The 21,197-nt window shown below is 39.2% G+C and overlaps 1 protein-coding gene across 3 annotated transcripts in view; it reads right to left on the minus strand.

Moving 5' to 3' along the window:
- PLCB1 (phospholipase C beta 1) overlaps positions 1–21,197 on the minus strand; it is a 457,336-nt gene that overhangs the window by 315,821 nt on the left and 120,318 nt on the right. Inside the window, exon 1 of one of the 3 annotated variants that reach the window (XM_072140490.1) lies at positions 8,982–9,035. The exons of the other annotated variants lie outside the window; for them this stretch is intronic. Coding sequence (XP_071996591.1) covers positions 8,982–9,020 — 39 coding nt within the window. The 5' untranslated portion in view covers positions 9,021–9,035. Of the gene's footprint in view, positions 1–8,981; positions 9,036–21,197 lie in introns of those variants that run through there. 3 annotated transcript variants of the gene reach the window in all.

A 21,197-nucleotide genomic window follows, 5' to 3' on the forward strand; every position in this document is an offset into this window, starting at 1 on the left:
CTGAAGTTTTGCCAAATTTTGTAATAAATAAAAATCTAGTTGGTTTTAACCAATGTTGCTTTAATTGTCCTGAAAATTGGGATAAAACTCCCCCTAGTCCTGAAAAACTCAGATTTTCATTAAAAACACCCAACTGTAGATAGGGCTGTTTTATAAGAATCAGTCATAATATAAGTTATATCATTATCAGTTATATAATATAATTCCACTTCCAGAATTCTTTAATATACCACTACTAAAGACTCCTACATAGAACTACTATTGATTTGGGGTAATTTTATTTAGGACTGGCCTAACAGAGAACCTTCTGATGAGCCATAATAATAATTCCACTGTTTCGTGAGAGCAATCCCAATCCAAAGCTACTCAACCAGACAAAATGTGCTTAAAGGGGTTTGTCCATGAAGAAAGTTAGGACCCATTCGAAGGATAGGGCATAACTTGCTAATCGGTGGGGGAATCAGTGATGGTACCCCATAGATCATTAGAATGGTAGTCCAAAATACCCCCCTCACACACCTCATAGCACCAACGAGTACGGTGCTCTGCAATCTACGTCATCTCCATAGAGATGAACGGGGCAGCCAGTCGTGCATACAAGGGTCATATCAGTGGTGCTATGAGGGGTGCGATGGGGATCACATAGAAACCCCGTTTTCATGATCTGTGAGGGTCCCATCACTAAGACCCCCACAATCAGAAAGTGAGGCCCTATCCTTGGGAAAGGTCCTAACTAACTTTGTAGAAAATCCCCTTTAAACAGATTTTGTCCAGTAGAGTAGCTTTGGATTGGGACTGCTTGTTTTTTGGGAAAACCCCTTTAAATTGATGAATAATTTGTTTAGACTGTATGTATTTATAGATATATTTGTTATACGTTTATTATGACAACTTTGGAAATTGTAAATATAGCTATTTTTATTAAATACACTACGACTTCTTATTAGTCCTTTTTTGAATAAGTAATGATTACTGATGAGCCGACCCGTTAAAATTTGGTTTTGCGGTTCCGCTCCTCGCGAATAATGATATAAAATAGCCGCATACTCAATGAAGAGTTAAATTTGGAGAAGTCAATATATTAAACTAATATTTGAACAAATGCTTAGATGTATTTCTCCTTCAGAGAGTTCTCCATCAGGAATCTTGATCTGGAAGCAATTATATTTTTTATTAAAATGAAGCGACAGTATTACTTCTAATCAGCAAACAGATCACAGCATGAAAGAGCACATTAAATTCTAATTTATAAAATCATACGCCATGCTAAACATTCACTGTCACAAAAGGCCAGAGCAGAACTTATGATAGAATAATAAAATAGATCCACAAAAACAATGAACTAATAAGTGTTCTCAATGTATCAAAGCATCTATTCATTCTCATAGTGTATTCTCATGTAATATGCAGAAACACGAATAATATAGAAAATTCCTTTTCTTTTTTTGATTGGTTAAAATCAAGTCATTTTTGACTCGGGTAGCGTAAATGATCAGTGAAGATTGAGCTCCATCCCCTTAGCATTGTTTGGTTACTGCTATAAAAAGAATGGTAGTGGAATGTGCACGGCAATAAACATTCTGCAGTGATTCAGTTCTATGTGCTCTTGGCCCTCAAAGGGGTATGCAGGATAACAAAATAACACTTCGTCTAATTCACTGTTATTAACAGAAATACAGCACCTCACAGATATATTGCCAAACTATCTGTCCTGGTGTACATAATTTTTGTTGTCCCTGGATCCAACCGTAAACTCCTGACTATGACTGGGCAGATAACTCAATGAATAGCTTCTCGTGTCTGCACACTGTAGTGCTCTCTGCCTCCTGCCCCTCCTCCTGCATTAGAAGACCAGCTCAGACATATGCACTTCCTGCCAGCAAGCAGCAATGTGCAGAGACTTACTCTGCAAGCTACAGAGAAGATAAGGTATTGATGGGAGGGGGAGGCATAGCAGAGCTGACTGTATGAGTGCTTCATTGTATCTTATACCCTTCTCTGATCTGTATAATTTCTCTTTGTCTATGTGTCAGATACTTGTAGAGAAAATTAAAGTGTAAACTGATAATCTAAGCAAATTGTCAGTACACAATAGGGCTTATTTACTAAGGGTCGCACTACTCACTTTTGTCGGACTGTTTGCCGTTTCAGGATTTGCGCAGCTTTGGCAGGTAGTTAACAGGGGTTTGTGCTGGGATTGTGTCACACGCGATCAGATTTTGGCGCAGCTGCACTGGCTTTCATGGGACAGAAATCGGGGGGAGAGCCTTCAGATGATCTGACTGATTCGGAATGAGCGCGGGATTTAAGTTTCAAATTGTGTCGCAAGCACAAGCATTTTCATGCACCAGGAAGAAGAAGGTGAACTCCGTCAGACCTGATCGGGGAAGCAAAACATGCAGGATATGGGCCACATGATCTTAGTGAATCGTGGCAGAGTGTATTATCATCGGACAATGCACTTTGGGTGAACTCCAAGGAAAGGCTATCTAAATGTGCCCCACCATCTCATAGCACAGAGGAATCATGAAGAGTCTGCTCAGCTTGTACCTGTCCACACTCTGGAATTTTTCCCTAACCATTACTGAGTGATATAACCAAAAACAGTAATTAAACTGAGTAAAACTGCAGTTATAATTGCAGTTACTTTGTAAATTAGAGCTTGGTCTTTGAACTGACAATGTCCGCTATGTCCATCTGTACAAAACGGTCACACTTAATAAATTAAAAGAGGCCACGTCATAATAATCCATGTGTGGGTAGATCTCTTAAATGCATAATTGTCAAATCAATTGTTCTTTTTGAATAGACCTTGTTAATATTGACCAGAAACTCTTCAATTACCACAAGGATGTCAGCTATAATCCATTACCTCTCCATAGTTACATGCAAGCAGAGCTCATCATAGCGAGCGCTAGTGTTTGCTTTGGGACGGTAGTACAGTATGATTAAAACCTGACACCCTAATACAAGTGATTGATAGTGTTAGTTTAGTTATGACGGAGACGTTCTGCTGCTCTTTAATTGTTAATGTACACTGCTCTAATAAGACACATTATTCTCCACTGTACCGTGAAATACAATCGCTAGATTATTAAAAGTGTCTCGTCCCCTTAAGAAAGTCATATTGTATGATTTGGTTCTAAAAAGCCAAGTGTAGGGACTGACATTTCAGATTTATCATTAAAATTTTTACAAAAAATGTATTAGAGTTTCCAACCAATTAGGCATTTCAATCAGATATCCCGTAGTAGGTCTACCAAGGTCCTCCTAGAGGTCTACCAAGTATCTCCAAGAATCCATGAAGGCTAAGAACATATGGACATTGCTGTGCAGAACAACCGGCTTCCTGAGATGACTTCCATATGGACCTTGGCTATATGGTTAAAGGAGAAATGCAAATGGAAACAACTGGCGCTCATTGGTGGTAGGGAGGAGTCACACATGTAGCGTACTAGAGTTAGGGCTTCTCAAAACATTTCGGGGTGGCTAAGAACCCCTTTTTCAATTAAAAAAACACTGAAGCTAGAGGCAGTGAGTTGCTTGCCTAGAAGAAGAAGCCAATGGGTGTCAGTACAGGCGGTCCCCTACTTTTAAGGACACCCAACTTACAGATGACCGCTGGTTACAGAAAAAAATTTGAAAATCCAATTGTCACTGGGACAATCTGTCTGGAGCTACAATTATAGAATATACAGTTCAACTTAAGAACAAACTTAAAGAACCTATCTTGTAAGTAGCCCGAGGATCTTAAGACCTCTTGAAAGGCAGCAGCATATGATACCTACATGAGGCAAAATTTAGAGTCCTGCCTTAAACCTAGCACAACCAAATCCGGTGAGCTTCTCTCCACTTCCTTTAAGTACAAGCTACTATTTATTATACTAGAATACTCTAGGACCTTTTTGTCTCCTCTTCTGCTTTTGGACCCTCTAAAAATTCTATACTGTCAAAGGCATGCATGTGTGTATCTGGTGGAAGCGGCCATCTTTTGGAATCCCATTGAAGGCACTGGGATAAAATTCTGTCAGGTCAGCATTATTTTTGGTGCAAGGACATTTTGGCACAAAACCACATCCCTTTGGTCTAACTAGCTGTAAGAGTGTCTGAAAACGGTTTAAAACCCTTTGTATATGTGGCTCAGTTTTTTGTGCAAATTACAACAGAATTCTGTGGTAGACAAATTAATACATCTCCCTAAATATGTCCAATAGAAATCAAAAAGTTGATGATTTCATTAAAATTTTTGTCAGGCTGATGTGATTATTCAACGCTTTTCTAAAAAAAGAAATTCAGTTTCCTTTAGAGAATTCTAGAAAGAATATCAACTTAGGAAAAGAGACATGTGATTACTGGCAAGAGACACCTGGTTTTTCATTTTTGGAGTAAACATGGATATAAAATATTCAGGCCACACGGCTTTTAAGGGCCTCCAACCAGCATTTGTTTCCTTCACAACCCCTTCCAGAAGCTCAGAAAATAATATTTTAATATTTATTGCAAATGAAGTAAAGCATGAATTAAACATTAATCTAATATATATTTTATTCTGCCAAACTCTATATCCTCCACTAGCTGGGAATGAAAGCCCGAATAAAAGCCAAAAACTTCTTGAACTGTGTCAGTGATTCCTTATTTTACCACATTATGTATTCTGAAAGCCAATTGAAGAACGGCTTAAAAGAAGAGAAGTAGAATGTAAAGCGGAGAGTCTATCTGCAAAGTAATTCTCATGAATTCATTGGACAAGCATCTATTTTAGAAGATTTAGCAGAAGTAGAAAGTAAGAAAATACACAAAATATGTACAGCTAATACTATTAATAGTACATAAAAAGTAAGATATTGGGTGAGCCCATACACTAAATAATTCTTACCACATAGCACATAAAATAACTAAGTTACACCTAAACACACCAAAAAGGATATCTGCAAAGTAGGCTACATGTAAGGTCCACTCATGTAGAAAAAGACTGCCATACCTACAAACAGGACCTGGTCTATGATTTCTGGCTTTGCCCGTCATCTCATATGTGGTTGTAGTAACTATGGTCATGTGTATGAGACCAGGGATTACATGAGGCCATGTGATAAGACTCTGAAACGTCTAGCACATGGCCAAAACCAACTTTCATGATCACATAACTCAAGGCATGTAAGAATCATTTCCCCAACTGTCCCTCTCTAGTTCATAAAATTAGAAAATTCTTGAAACTTCTCGTAATAGCAGCATAGGGACCTCTCTCGTAGTCAAATCAGTTGTGTTATCTGCAGTTTGGTGCCTTTGCCTTCTGGATAAAACTTCTGTTGGCACCTTGTTCCAGCACTTCCTAAGCACTTTTAAGAAGCTTTTTTTAAAAAAACATACACTTAAGAGGCATGTAAACTGGAAACTTGCCATTGCTCCAAGAAAACCTCTCTATAATGCCCCTCTTCCCTCCAGGTACCATCCAAGATGTCCTGCATCATAACACATCATACATTGTCTATGACAAATCCCACAATTGTATCTTCCCAACGTATCTAACACTCATGAGTGATGTCAAAGCAATGGATGTGCTAAGATGCTGAATGTCTTGGGTGGTACCAGACTATTTAATGAGAAGGGGCATTAGGGCGGGGTACTCTTGAAGCAAGGAAAAAACATTGGGTGCATGAAAATGCCAATTTGCACACCTCATAAGTTCCGTCTTCCGTTCAACATTTTTAGAACATTGAGTTACCTCGGTAAAGTGATTAAGGCGCCAAAACTTACATACCTCTTGGGGCTGACGGATAAGGCAGTTTTCCTATGGAGACATATTTCCCCTTCTGATGCATTCACAACTAACATAGTCTCATTTACCATATAGAATTAGACAACATTGCAGAGCGATGACGCCAGGTTTGTCAGATGGATAACCTCTCCGATCCATGGGGTGATGCAACCCCAGTAGTTAGTAGTCAGATTTAGCTCTGCTATATGTGTAGAATGACAGCTTTGTGCAGATAACAGGTGCCCGATACCCAATGATGCGGAAATCTATACACATGAAATCAGTAGTAAATTACTAAGCAGGCCTGTCTAATTAGGCATGGTCCATAAATATGACAACATATTTAGAAAGCAGCCTTGTTCTCCCATGGACTAAAAGAATAATTTGAGAAGACTGCACATGCAATTATTTCTGCCTTATTATAGAAGCTAAAAGAAATTTGTTTCAAGTTATGCAAAGCAGATTCTCATAAAATATTGATGAAACAGACTTAAAGACACCCAGAAATGCAAAAATGTATAATTCAGCAGCCTACAGCAAGTTCTCATCAGTCAACAAATTTGCACTCCTAGCGACAAACAATTGAGTCACCAAGTTTTTTTTTTTTATGTATTGCCACCTGTATGTTGGAAAGGGTATACCTATGTACTCAATCCATAGTAAAGATGAGTTATAGAAGTGTACAGCTGTTTACATACAGAGTATGTGGCCAACTAACAGATGTCATCTGGTCCATGAAGACCTTTGGAGAGTCTTTACAATAGATTGCCATTCTATGCTAACATTGTCTCATTATCACACATCAGCTCCGAAGCTGATGTATTGTTACAAATAGGTTGTCTCTCATCTCATGTTTGTCATTTCATCCAGTACAGAATTAGTCATAGTGCAAATTGTGTCATGACTGGTTTGTGTATACATATAGTATAGTAAAGTGGCTCCATACCTCATCCCATTATACCAGATCCATTATAATCACGTTTGAGACTCTACATAAGAACTTTACTAAGTAGATTTTTCCAACATGTCTTCTTCTTTCCTACCTCCTTATAAATGATTGCTTCTTGGTGCACAGTTTTCACAGGTGAGGGGACACACAATATGATCACCTTCAGGCCAAAAGTTGGCACCACTACTTCAGAATTACATTAGTGTAATATTGTTGTCCATAAAAGCTGATTACCGTATAATATGACACACATACAATGTTGGACTGGCCCAACAGAGCTTCCTCCGGTGGCCCATATTCTAGGCCAGTGGTGGCGAACCTTTTAGCGGCCGAGAGCCCAAACTGCAACCCAAACTCCCCTTATTTATCGAGAGGTGCCAACCAAAAATTAAAGCAGTAGGTTATTGCTCCCTGTTCTTCAACAACTTCCGATCAGATTGGCCTCCTGAGGACAGCAACATAGTAAAAAGATGGACATTTTGCACAATTTCCTGTGTCCCTCTGTACACAGAGAATTGTGGGGCCAGCAGGAGGTCCTCCAAAGATAATTCGGCCCTGTCTACTCATTCACCCTCTTCCTACAGTTCTAAGTAGAGAAGTATCAAAATATGTCTGAAAGCAGCATCTTTTAAGTGGCTTGGAACTGCAGGAAGATTCTTTGAGTCTTGTCTGGTGTCCTGGGGTGATGGCCCAAGTGCCCACAGAAAGGGCTCTGAGTGCCGCCTCTGGCAGCCGTGCCGTAGGTTCGCCACCCCTGTTCTAGGCTAACACAGGACCCCAAAGACCTAGCAGAAGAAAATCCAATTTGAAGTCCAGAAGAGACTATTTCTTAGGAGTTGATGGAAGATCTTAGGACCCCAGTCTGGCACGGCATTTCTGAACATGTCTAGTCAAGAAGAAAGTTATGGAAGGACGCATTTCTAAACTCTAATTCCTACAAAGGGCACTCTTTTGGCATGTGCTAGGTGTCATGGGTCCGATATACATATAAGAAGTTTACAAAGGGAAAAGTCATTACCTATACAATACCTTCAATGTAGCCTAAAAGAAAATGGAAATAGAGTCTTAGTTGTAATAATCCCAATTCCGGTACATGGTTGTAGTAGGAAATTGCAACACAGGGATCATGGATGAAATGTCTAAGGGTGATGTCATCATCTAAGAAGACAAGTGACCTTATTTGACCCCTACCTGTGAGTTATTGGGGTTTCTGTAGCTGACCTTTCCTGTATTTCCTTTTGCCGATATATTTGTCCTCCTAAACTTTGTTCTGACCTATTACTGTGACTACTTTCCTTATTTCATAGCTGACTCATCTTGTCAACTTTTGACCCTGTCTGCTATACTCTGCCCACCAGTCTCCTTGCTCTAGTAGGCATTATGCAGAAGTTCATGAGATCTTAGCAGCTCTTGACACAGAGGTCTCGATGCTCCTGTCGCTATAATACATAGCTCAAATCACCGAGTATTTCTGAAGAGTTCTTGTCAATGATGTGAAACATAACATTCCCAGAGGTCTCTGAGACCCTGCCATCATGACTAACACATCTATAAGTGTTTCTATAGAGTGTTTGCTAATGCGGTCTTACATAATCTGTCTAGAAGTCTCCAAGGTCCTACACACTAGTCTGAAAGCCACACAGTACAGCAGAAACAGTGACATACACGATGTAGTGGCCTGGTAGTGCTATTACAGTTCAAATACCATTTACCATCAGCTTCTGGCTCCAAATACTCTGCTAAAATGAGGTGATATGGGGCCTAGGTGTCGGACCCCCACCAATATCCAATAACCTACCTTAACCAGGCTCTTAACTAGGAGAGGATTGGCCCCTTAGCAGAGTTCTGCATGGGGCCACTCCCCCTTAAAGGGGTTGTCCAATGACAAAAATTTAGGCTGACTTGCTGATCAGTGGGGTTTTTATTGATGGGATCACACAGATCATGAGAACACGGGTCTATTGTACTTGAGTCTTACTCAAGATGAACAGAGCAGCCCCTCACATACGCTGACTGCTCTATTCATCTCTATGGCACTGATTCAGTGAAAATGAAAGACTGTGCACCACTTGTATTTCAGATGCAAATAAGATTTTATTGTAATAGTGTGGACGTTTCGGCCCCCTGGGCCTTTGTCAAACACAATATTAATGGAGGATGCTGTATGTATGGTGCAATCACAAGCTGTGATATAATGTAAATAATTTACTAATACCCCTCTCCAATTAATTATGTGCACCCCGCCCCCCAACTGGAAAATTACATACAGGGACTTACCTGCAGGTTTCCTATTTGTCTGTTCAATCTCCTATCCATCTGCTGGTACTCCAGTGAGACTTCACAGGCAGCACGATGATGATGTCATAATATTGCACTGCCTGTGTAATGGAAGCCAGTGCACGCAGCATTGAGAAAACTTCTTTACTTTTTCATCTAACAAAAAAGTATTGCAAGTTTATGTAATATTTGTGTATGTGAATCTTTAGTGTTTTTGCTGAATTTATCTTTTTTTTTTTTTTTTACTCAAAGCTGAATGTCCTAGAAGAATTGTCAGCCATAAGCAGATGCTGACATTACAAAGTCCCAAGGTGGAGATAAAAGCAGGATTTCCTTTTTAGGAAGGGAAAATAAACAAAGTCGAGTGTTTTCCTTGCAGATTTTTCTCTATGCTCTAGAGGAGGCTGGAAAGAAGCAGAAGGAAGTCTGGACACATGAGCGCTGAACACTGGCGTGAACTCTCTTTCCTGACTGCATCAAGGATATAGTCTACCCACCAAGCTTCTAAGTTCTTTCAACACTGTTCAGCCATCAAGATGGTATAAACACAAGGGGGAGATTTATCAGAAGTGTCTGAGGTCAAACTGTTCTAGTTGCCTATGGAAACCAATCAGAGTGCAGCTTTACTTCTATGAAAGGCTATGGGAAAAAGAAAGCTGAGCTCTGATAGGTTGCCATGGGTAACTAGAACAGTTCAGCTCTTAAGACTCTTGTAATAAATGCCCCCAAGCCATTTAACCTATGCTTTCTGAAACAGAGTTTCAGAAGTGAAGAACAGAATACAACTTTGCCTAATGGGTGGCGGGATGATATAGATGATAGAAAAATAGATAATAGATAGAAATAAAAATAAATGAAAGATAGATGATAGGTAGATAATAGATGAAAGATAGATAGATAGATAGATAGATAGATAGATAGATAGATAGATAGATAGATAGATAGATAGATAGAAAGTAGATTGCAGGAAGCACTCCAAAGTCCAAAGATTATTTAAAGATGAAGTTTATTGTGCATGTTGTAGATAGATATGAGATATATATATAGATAGATAGATAGATAGATAGATAGATAGATAGATAGATAGATAGGAGTTAGATATGAGATAGATAGATAGATAGATAGATAGATAGATAGATATATGATTGATAGATAGATAGATAGATAGATAGATAGATATATAGATAGATAGATGATAGATAGATAGATATATGATAGATAGATAGATAGATAGATGATAGATAGATAGATATATGATAGATAGATAGATAGATAGATGATAGATAGATAGATAGATAGATATATGATAGATAGATAGATAGATAGATAGATAGATAGATAGATAGATTGATGATAGATAGATAGATAGATAGATAGATAGATAGATAGATATATGATAGATAGATAGATAGATATGAGATAGATAGATGATAGATAGAAAAAAAGAATTCCTTATCGGCACTGCAATAGAATAAAGGATGGGTGCACGCTACAACCGGACAGCCATGTCCTTCCAAATATAGAAAAACAAAAACGAACGGCACTCCAAAATAGTGGAATAATTCAAGTAACGTAGCAGTTTGGGAATAAACACCACTTGAATAATTCCACTATTTTGGAGTGCCGTTTGTTTTTGTTTTTCTATAAATAAATAGATAATAGATTAGATACTTTCTGTCATTCTACAGAAAGCTTCTAAGCTTACTTCCAGTGGATAGAGATCTGTCCATGGTCTTGTGATGGACACACAGGTGCGGGAGCCATTATCATCACAGAGCCGCGTGATAATATCAGCTCGCGCACCTACCTATCACAAGCCCATGGATAGATTTCTGTCCAGTGGAAGTTAACGTAGAAGTCTTCTATAGAATGACAGCAAGCAGAGATCTAGAAAACCACAAGGAATTGATATAGAGAGTATATTGGAAAATTGCATAGCTTTTCTTTGCATAAACCATATGAAATATTTGCTGCAGTGGAAAACCCTTTTAATTTCTTTTAATCTATTTCATGGAGAAAAATTATAATAGATCATGATTGTAAGTAACATTATTGTTTCTGTTATTTTAGTTTGGCAGTTTTTCCGGGATGTGTTCTGTTAGAAGAGATCTTATTCTAGTTACACAAGTTATTAGATAATAATTTTAGAGGAAAGTGTTAATTATAGTATAGAATGAGGACATTATGTAATAACTAGCAGCACAATAAACCCATTTCTACCCCCCCCCCCCATAATAACTGGTGGTGTGTGAGCTGCATCACTATTATTACTTCACTTTCTAGCAGGAAATGTGCAGTACTTAATGCATTTTTTATTAAATTGAATAGTAACAAAGTCTCACTTAGGCTAGAACCTTCCCAGCACTCATCTCATTACATTTTCTTTAGTGTCCAGGGCTATTTATTACACTTTAAGTTACATTAAGCTTATTTTTTTACAGATTCCACTATGTAGATGGAATATAATCGAAGACAGTTTCCATTACAGCACATTCCCCTTTATCTTTATATTTTACAATAAAAGGAATTCCTGGAATTAATTTTTTTGGTATTTATATATTAATTTATTTATTGCATTTATATTTTAGTTATATTTTATAGTTATATATATAGTTATATATTTTATAGTTATTTTTAGTTATATATATATATATATTATGTTCCTTAGTTCTCTAGCCTTTCTTCACCTTTGACATATTGATCGTGCCTTCAGAGGACTGTAGACTTGTAATAGGAGTGTGCAGCATAGCACAGCAGACCCTTGTATAGTGGTAAACCCTCTATACTCAATGAACTGTAATTTGAAAAATAAAATGTCTTTTTGTATAATCTGGATGTATAGGATCCATCCAAATCAATTTGTGATATTATTAAAATGATGTATTAAATTGAGGATATCAATGGTATAAACGAATGTTAAGCCTCATTGACATATTTTGAAAAATAAAGTTTTTGCCTGTAAGGAGAAGCTGATTTTCAATTTAGAGGTCCTTTTCTACAGGGCAGGGAATGATTTGAGTGACCATAACTCCCCTAGAAGCTTTGAACCCCAGGCTGCCAACCCAATCACACATATTATAGTTTGCTTGTCTTTTGGATTCTCTGTTGCAGAATCCTTCATATTTTAAAGGAAACCTACCATGAGGAATCTCCTATCGGAAGTAGATCTGATGGTAGATTCCTCCAGCTGCCCTAATCTGTAATGAATAATCCTGGAACCTAACTTGTTAATTTACATATTACTAAAATAATTTTTAAACTGCAGAGGCTAGTGGGGTGTGGAATAGCCTTAGCTCCCACTGGCCGGCCAGGCTTGTACACGCCCCAGTAGCCTCTGCACGTAATTTACATATTACTAAAGTAAAGTTTATAACAAGTGAGGTTTTGTTCCAGGATTATTAAATTACAGATTAGGGTAGACACAGGCAGGAGGAATCTACCATCACATCTACTTCTGATAGTAGATTCCTCATGGTAGGTTTCCTTTAAGGGAAAACTTTAGCTTAATAAATCTCAGTTGTTCCCATTAAAACAATGGCTACATTGGCTGGAGCTCTGAACACCAGTGCTTTATGATTCTTCAGCCCATATCAGGAGACCAGTCCCATTATAAATGGGGGGGGGGCTTATACAGAATTTGCATTGGAGTGCAGCAGCTCTACATTCTGATTATATAATGGAGATTGTAAAGGATTAAAAATACATGGCCAACCTGCAATACCAGACACAACCTACGGACAGAGGAGGTGCTGCTTCAGTGCTTTTCCTAGAGCCTCTTAAACTGTGTTCCTGAAAATATTCCTCCAAGGTAAAGTTAGTGTCCTTTATGCATTGTGCTATATATATATATTATATAGGTATTTCTAAGCTCAGAGATTGTCTGTGTCTGAGTGGTCGATTTCTATAGAGTTGTGGTAGAAGTTAATCAATTCTTCCTTACGTGTTTCCCTTCCAGTCTTTGTGTTGTCTCTATTTATAGTCCCTTTAGTTACTTATAAATGGAAAAAAAAGCCAAGGTTACCCTTTAGACTGCAGCTATTTTCATACCTCCGGCATCTCACAGGCCTTGACTACCTTCCTCTTCCACTTTCTGACATACAGGACTGTGGTTCCCACCCAGCAGTCTTCCCGCTTCTATCCCTGAACATTGCCATGAATTTACATACTGCTTTCTACAAATGATTAACTATTTTCATCCTTCTTTGGAACGTAAAACTTTATTTCTCAACCAATTAAAAAAAAAATGATAACAATAATCGTCCTTCATATAGTGCCATCAAATTCTGTATCGCTTTATAGATTCTGGGGAACATATACAAATTAAATTAAGAAATTACAGAGTAATAACAGTCATATGAAACAATAGGAGTGAGGGCCCTCATAGTCTAAGAGGACAAGGGTAAGACACAAGAGCTTAAAGTCTATGAGGATGAGGGGGTGACACAAGAGCTTACAGTCTATGAGGATGAAGGGGGTGACACAAGAGCTTAAAGTCTATGAGGATGAAGGGGTGACACAAGAGCTTACAGTCTATGAGGATGAGGGGTGACACAAGAGCTTACAGTCTATGAGGATGAAGGGGTGACACAAGAGCTTAAAGTCTATGAGGATGAGGGGTGACACAAGATCTTACAGTCTATGAGGACGAGGGGTGACACAAGAGCTTACAGTCTATGAGGATGAGGGGGAGACACAAGAGCTTACAGTCTATGAGGATGAGGGGGTGACACAAGAGCTTACAGTCTATGAGGATGAGGGGGTGACACAAGAGCTTACAGTCTATGAGGATGAGGGGGTGACACAAGAGCTTAAAGACTATGAGGATGAAGGGGTGACACAAGAGCTTACAGTCTATGAGGATGAGAGGGTGACACAAGAGCTTACAGTCTATGAGGATGAGGGGGTGACACAAGAGCTTACAGTCTATGAGGATGAAGGGGTGACACAAGAGCTTACAGTCTATGAGGATGAAGGGGTGACACAAGAGCTTAAGGTCCAGCCAAAAATGGCGAGACATTTTTATAAGGGAATGGAATGAAAATAATTTAATAAATAAAGATGCTGCTTGAATCAGCCATCAGCCGCCATCTTATATACAAAGTCCAAAGTCAGTGAAACTGCAGAGAAGCATTTTCCGGACGGACAGGGGGAGTACCCAGAATTATTATGAATTAATATTGATCAATATTAATATTAAACCAAGGCTTAATAAAGAGTTAAAGTTGCATTAAAGTTAGTGAAAGTGATATCCCTGTCTAAACAAATGGGTTTTAAGAGCATGTTTGAAGCTTTGGGGGGTTGGGTATTAGTCTGATAAACTGGGGTAGGACATTCCAGAGAATTGGTGTAGCTCTGGAGAAGTCCTGGATACGTGAGTGGGAGGTTCAAATTAATGAAGATAATAATCTAAGATTACTGGAGGATCGAAGAGGAAATTATTGATAAAAGTTGAGAGGCCAAAGGGGAGATGGGGGTGTTAATAAGAATATTGAAGCGTTGGAATATCACAAGATTGAAAATGAGAAAGCCAAGAAACAAAGTGGTTGAGAAATTGATAGGGTGAGCAAGAAGAATGATTTATTACAACCACACAAAGGCAGAATGGGCAGAATATCCTGAGGGTGTGGACCTCAAAAGAAGGAATGATGAGAGAGGGATCAGGAAGAATGACCTGGAAGGTGCATCAGGGTATAGGAGTATTCCCACCCCTTCTCCCGGCCTATTATCAAGTCCATAATGAGTGAGAATTACAAGCCACTAAAGCACAGAGCGGCAGGTGATGCATTTTCACCCTGCTGGATCCATGTTTTGGTGATGGCCAGCAGGTCAAACGACTTAAAAGAATCAGATCATGAATGGATTCAAGTTTATTGTACATAGAGCTGTCATTCCAGGGGGCACATCTGAAAGGAGCTCTAGGAGTAGGAGAGATAGAAGTGGGGATGCACTGGATATTGATGAGGTTTGTAGGGTTTCTAAAAGTAGTGGAAAGTTTGGAACTGAAAGAAGTAGTACCAGGGTTAGGAGAGATATCACCTGCGGCTAGTAGGAGGAGAATAGACAGAGAAAGGAGATGGTTAAATAAAGCATATGTACATGAGAGGAGTACAATGGTGAAGGAAGGATGGAAGATAGGGGAGAGGGGATAACAATCTGCTTGGTGATGGGACCCTCACCCATTCTCACTACGTGATGGAGCAGCAGGTCGAGCAGATGTCATGTCACTCAGTTCAATACTATGGGAGCGTCAGAAATTGTCAAGGAGGCATTTCCAGCACCTCCTTTCAATGTCTATAAGAGTGCGGGAGATACCTCCGCGCTGTGCTCGACCTGTGATCTGCAGTCAGACCCCCACCAATCAGGTTGTTTTCGCCTATCTGGTGAATAGGGGGTAACAATCAAACTTGGATCTTTTCTTTAATCCTTTAGCCCTGACATCCTGTGCAAAAAAGGTTTGTGACAAAAAAGAAATGGGTGTACCCTACAACGCATAGACTTGGCGGCGATATAAGGATTGCGGGAGTCTGCAATGTTTGCAAAGTGTAAGGATATATGACGGTGTAAAGCTAAAGTAAAGGGTTAAGTGTAGTATTTCTTTATTAACTGATAAATGATAAAAATGGAGCAGCACGTAAAACTACCGTATTTTTCGGACTAATAAGTCCAGTTATAGTCCAGTGCGCCTTATATATGAACCGTACTTACAGACAACAGCTGCCTTGAACTGTGCACAGGTCTGCCACCTGCTGGTCATTCATCCTTATAATCAGGTGCTCCTTATAATCCGGTGCGCCTTATATATGAACCTAGATGTTTTGGCAGGCATTTATTGATGGTGCGCCTTATAGTCGGAAAAATACGGTACAAGACATAAATGCATTATAATACTTTTCCTGATCTTCCCCTTTAAATCCCTTATGTGCCATATAATCAAATAAAACAAAGCAACAAATAAACAAAAAAAAAAAAAAAAACAACCCGTGAGAAAAAAATGAGAGCAATTTGGAACATATAATTAATCGAATTTAATGCAGATTCCATTTTGTGGCGGGCACCACTGTGCCGGCTACAATGTAACACGAGGGGAGCACTGAGTCATACGCTATGTGTAACAAGCAGTCTCCGCAAACAGCTCCCAAGAGTGGGATAAGAAAATATATTTAGAAAGATCGGAGGAAGAAAAGCCAAAGCATTGCTACACAAGCAAATACAACGTGCAAGAATTGTCACTTAAAGGCGAATGTCACTTGGGAGAAAATAGACATGTAGCAGAGCTCTGTGCGTTTTTCAACTAAAATTCCTCAATAGATTCAATACAATCCATAAGAAAAAAATAACACAAGTAAAGTCACAATACATTGAAGAGTGGAGCAAATGACAAACTCAGCACTGCTACATCTGTAAAGCCACAAATGTCCATATTAAAGCCACTTGTCATTGATTTTTGGAAGGGATATCAACTTATACAACTAGGGTTACATTACATTTGTATGAAACTTTTAGAAAAAGAAAGGACAATGTTGAATACAATTCTATAGTATTCTTTTGTTCTCTTTTTTTTTCAACTCTTTTAAGGAAAACCTACCATGAGGAATCTTCCATTAGAAGTAGATCTGATAGTAGATTCCTCCTGCCTCTGCCCTAATCTGTAATTTATTTGATAATCCTGGAACTTAACCTAACTTGTTAAAAAACTTTATTTTAGTGATAATTAAATTACCTGCAGAGGAGTAGCCTTAGCTTCCACTGGCCGGCCAGGCTAATCCACGCCCCAGTAGCCTCTGCAGTAATACATATTACTAAAATAAAATTTTTAACAAGTTAGGATTATTAAATTACAGATTAGGGCAGAGGCCGGAAGGAGGAATCTAGCATCAGGTCTACTTCTGATTATAGATTCCTCATGGTAGGTTTCCTTCAAGGTTTTAGGCCCCTTCCACACTTGCGTTGCAGATCACGTTGGAGTCTGAAATGCAATTTCAATGTGTTCTTTTCTATGGCGATTGATACATTGGACTTGCATGTGTCTCAGAGTGCAATGCATTTTTGATGCATCTCCATAGACTTGTACGGTGCCTTTTTCATGCGCATGACATGCAAAAGTAGAGCAGGATGAGATTTAAACGTGCGTTAAAAAAAAAAGGTGCATGTGAGCGTGAAAAAAATGCAAGTCTGAAAAAGCCTGTTGATAACAATGGGACAGGGTGCAATGCAAGTTCTACACGTCATAAGCATTCGCAGAACACGCGCGTAAAAACCGCAAGTGTGAAAGAGGCATTAAGGTCTTTACAAACAGTCAACTGATAACGAGAAAAATAACCAAAAAAACTGTAGAAGTAAAAGGTCATGCAGGACCCAAATAAAGATCATTGGAACCAGATTGTTGTAACAAGAAATCACAGTGAAGGGTGAGATCAATTTCTTTGAAAATTACATGACATCCAAAATGTAAAATTTTAGTGCACATATTAATAGCATGATTCCGTACATGATAAACAATGTCAGAAAAGGAGGAAAAATAATAACAACTTGGGGGAGGGGAGAAAAGGGTGGGGCTCCAATGGCTCCATGGTCCAAGGAGGAGTGAAGCAGCCTGGGTCCCTTAATATCCCAAGTGACCCATACTTCTAGAAATTGGCCCACATGAACATGAAGATTAGGCATGAGATGTTCCACTGTATACATGAGACAAGGACAAAAATCAAGAAGGAAGGGGTGGGCGTCATTTCCAATATAGAGAAATGAGAGTCTTAACGGCCGTCAAAACATGGAGTCTCAACCTGTGTTTATCTAAGCCCAGAGAAGGGAGGTCTATAAGGAAGGCTAGTGGGTCAATAGCAACTTCTAATGAAGATCTCATGAGGGTCCTAACTATACACCAGAATGGGCATATACCAGAGCATTCCCAAAAAAATTGTATTTTCCTTTAAATATAGTGTATTCTGTATAGAAAAGTAGGCCAATTGCTTTGTTATTTTATTCTTTTTTATTCTGAGCAAATATTTTAGGTTTTTATCAGAAGCTCCTGGGATCGGACCATATGCTGCAGCTACAGATATCCCTGGTGAAAACCATCAGTATGAAAATAAGTAACAGACGTTCTAACAATATACAGTATGTCAGGTACATCCAAAATCACTGAATACATTAGCTCGCTGAGCATAAAGAGGAGATGTAGGGCAAGCAGCTTTACATCATAATGAGGTCACATTATGGCCCGATGCTTGGTAAGTAGGCAGGCTCTTGTTGATGTGATTCTAGCGGTGTGCCAGCGCTCTCAGCCTATCCATCTCCACACTTCTGCTCCCTCTCAAAAGCATGAGGTCTCACAGACACAAGTAATAATCATTGATAGCCTTTTTTTGATGGTTATATTATACATTTTTTTCTGCCCAAAACTTTTTTACTTCCATTAATAAAGTTTTGTTTTCTTATACAGTGCCATACTTCAAAGGAGTCCACCATCTCCACCAAACCCTAAAATCTGCTGGCAGCGTGTTGTTGGGATATGCTTTATTATTTGTGTCCATTTGCCATTTCCAAGTTATTCCCAGGATAATCTGTATGCTAATGAAGCAGTTGATGCACCCAGAATGCACCTTCAGCACCTAGATTACGGTTATTCCCGCCATAATAATTCCCTCTCCTTCCAGTGTTTCCCGTTGTTTCTCACAAGATAAATCTATAGCTTACAGAATGGTAACGCTATAATGGTCCAGGCAGCATAGCAGTGTTTGCTCATTAGCATACAGATTCAAAAGGAAAGATGTTAGAAATGGCGTAATGGACATGAGTTATAAAAGTATGATGGAAATCATAGTAAATTTCTCCTGGACATGCTGGAAGTAGATTATATTTCCTGAGGAGGTGGTAGGAAGCTGCTTCGGAAAGACAACCCAATCCATATGTCCTGTAAGGACCTATACCGTACTCAGTATAAGTGAGTGATCATACACAATATAGCAGAAGCTGAACCTGCATTAGTCTTGAAGAAACTACAATATTGTTTAACAATCCCTGGGGAAGATCATTGATATCAAATTGGTGAGAGCTGGAAACCATTACTCCTCCGTTACCTCCTATCTCAGTGCCGTACATTGTATAGTGGCTATATTTGTTATTGCAGCTCTGCCCCATTCCTTGAATGTTTTTGAGCTGTAACCTGTCCACATGACTGATAGACATGATGTGGGATAGTTATCAGTGCTTCTACAACAGTTAAAATAGCGAATACACCACCTCCATACCATGTGGTAGCGGATGGGCATAGAGAGGTGCGGCGGGCGGCAGAGGGGGTGGCCATGGGGCTTTCCCGCCTCATGCCTGACAAGGGGGTGTGGCCGTATTCATATTCCAGCACAGAAGCGCCACCATATGATAAATATCCCCCGATATTGAGAATGTTAAAACATACAATGAACTAAACAATAAAATGAGTTACCTAAACATCCTCATACAGGTTGCATTAATAGAGAATTATAGAACTGTCCACAGAACAGTCGGAGAACAATAACTAGGAATGTGATTTTAGCCGGTGACAGATTTCAATTTCCTGTATTATGCTGATTTTAAAAATGTATTTCTCTGCATTCAGTATAATTTCAGTAGTTTATAATTGTTTATATTACATTACCTGACTCCCTGCCAGCAGTGTGCGGTGAGTCCCAGGAGGTTGCAGTTGCAGCCTGTGTAGGCAGTCTCCTCTCCTCCACACTCATGCAGCTCTCTCACCCATCCATCCTTCCTGTCATGTGCACTGAGCAAGCAGAGGAGGGAGGGGGATGGTGTGTATGAGAGAAAGAATGTATAAGGGAAACACAGGCACACACAGGCTGCAGCTGCCCCTTCCCTGGGTCTCACCACATGCTGGTGGCAGGTAATATGAATCAAACTTATATAAACTACTGAAATGCTTCAGAATTTTTTTAAATCAGCATAGGGAAGGCTACTGGAACCTGTCACCAGCTAAAAGTCACATTCCTTGTTACAGGTTTGCTTTAATATAAGTCAATATGTTACTCAACTTAGTCCTCTCAATGGGAAATATTTTCACTATTAAAAAGATGTCAAAGATGAATTACAATGCAAGCTATGAGGGATGTGTGGATTTGGGTCGTCCAATGGTAAAAGCTCTCCGGTGTTTTCCTGCCAAGCCATGTTGTATGCATTGAGATATTTTCATGTATTGACACAGAACAGCAAGCACATCATTTCCAGGAAGTAAAAGCCATTCATTTCCAGAATATGTTAGCGTTCCTTCCATAACCCGAAAAACAATAAAACAGCAGAAGTTGAACCACAGGAGGTGCCTGCAAGATATTTCCTGCCTAATGCAGCAAAGGGACAATAAGGGTCATTTTTACTCCTAGACTGAATAAAGGCCTAGAATCAGAAAAAAACTAAGAAACAAAAAGTCAATACTCTTTCAATCGACTCCCAAAATAATGGGCAATAAATGGGCAGGATTGGAAAGTTATAGGTTACATTTTGCAAGGAAAGGAACTTCATTAATAATGGAAACACAAACAAAATTAAAGGGATTTTATCCCCTTATCCCAATGTTATAACAAGATGTCATCATGTTTTATGAAAATGTACAGTGATTTCCAACATATCTTTATTATTGCTGTTCATTCTGTCACTTCCAAGATATTCCCAGACTAAACTGTATGCTAATGAGGCAGTTGGAGTACTTGAGCATGTCCCTAGCACCTGGACCATTGCTATTGCTGCCTAAATCACATCAGACGTCTTCCATTGTCGCTCCATTCTACTCACAAGACAAACTCCTGCCAATCTGATGGAAATGGTAAAGGTCCAGGCAGGAATAGCAGTGCACTAGGTGCTAAGGACACCCACTGGGTGCAGCAACTGCTTCATATAGATTAAAGTGGGCACTCTGAATTCTCTGAAATTGCGAATTGTTTGAAATTGCAAAATGGAGAGAAATAATAAAAATATTTATGGAATCAGTGCATTACTGTAAGGCAGATCCGGGGGGCATAAAGAAGACACAGACAGTTGGCCCTGTAGCTAAACCCAATTCTCTGTTGTCCCTTCCTATTGCCCAGCCCCCAATAGGTAGGGGGTAGATGATCTGTCCTTATGTTTTAATAGACACACAGAACACGACAAACAAACAAGAAACACAATAAGAGTAGATAAACCGGGTCGGCAACAGTAGGAGCAAACAATGACAAAATCGCAATCCAACAG

The sequence above is a fragment of the Engystomops pustulosus genome, chromosome 3 (genome assembly GCF_040894005.1).
Source record: "Engystomops pustulosus chromosome 3, aEngPut4.maternal, whole genome shotgun sequence".
NCBI classification, from domain to species: Eukaryota; Metazoa; Chordata; class Amphibia; order Anura; family Leptodactylidae; genus Engystomops; species Engystomops pustulosus.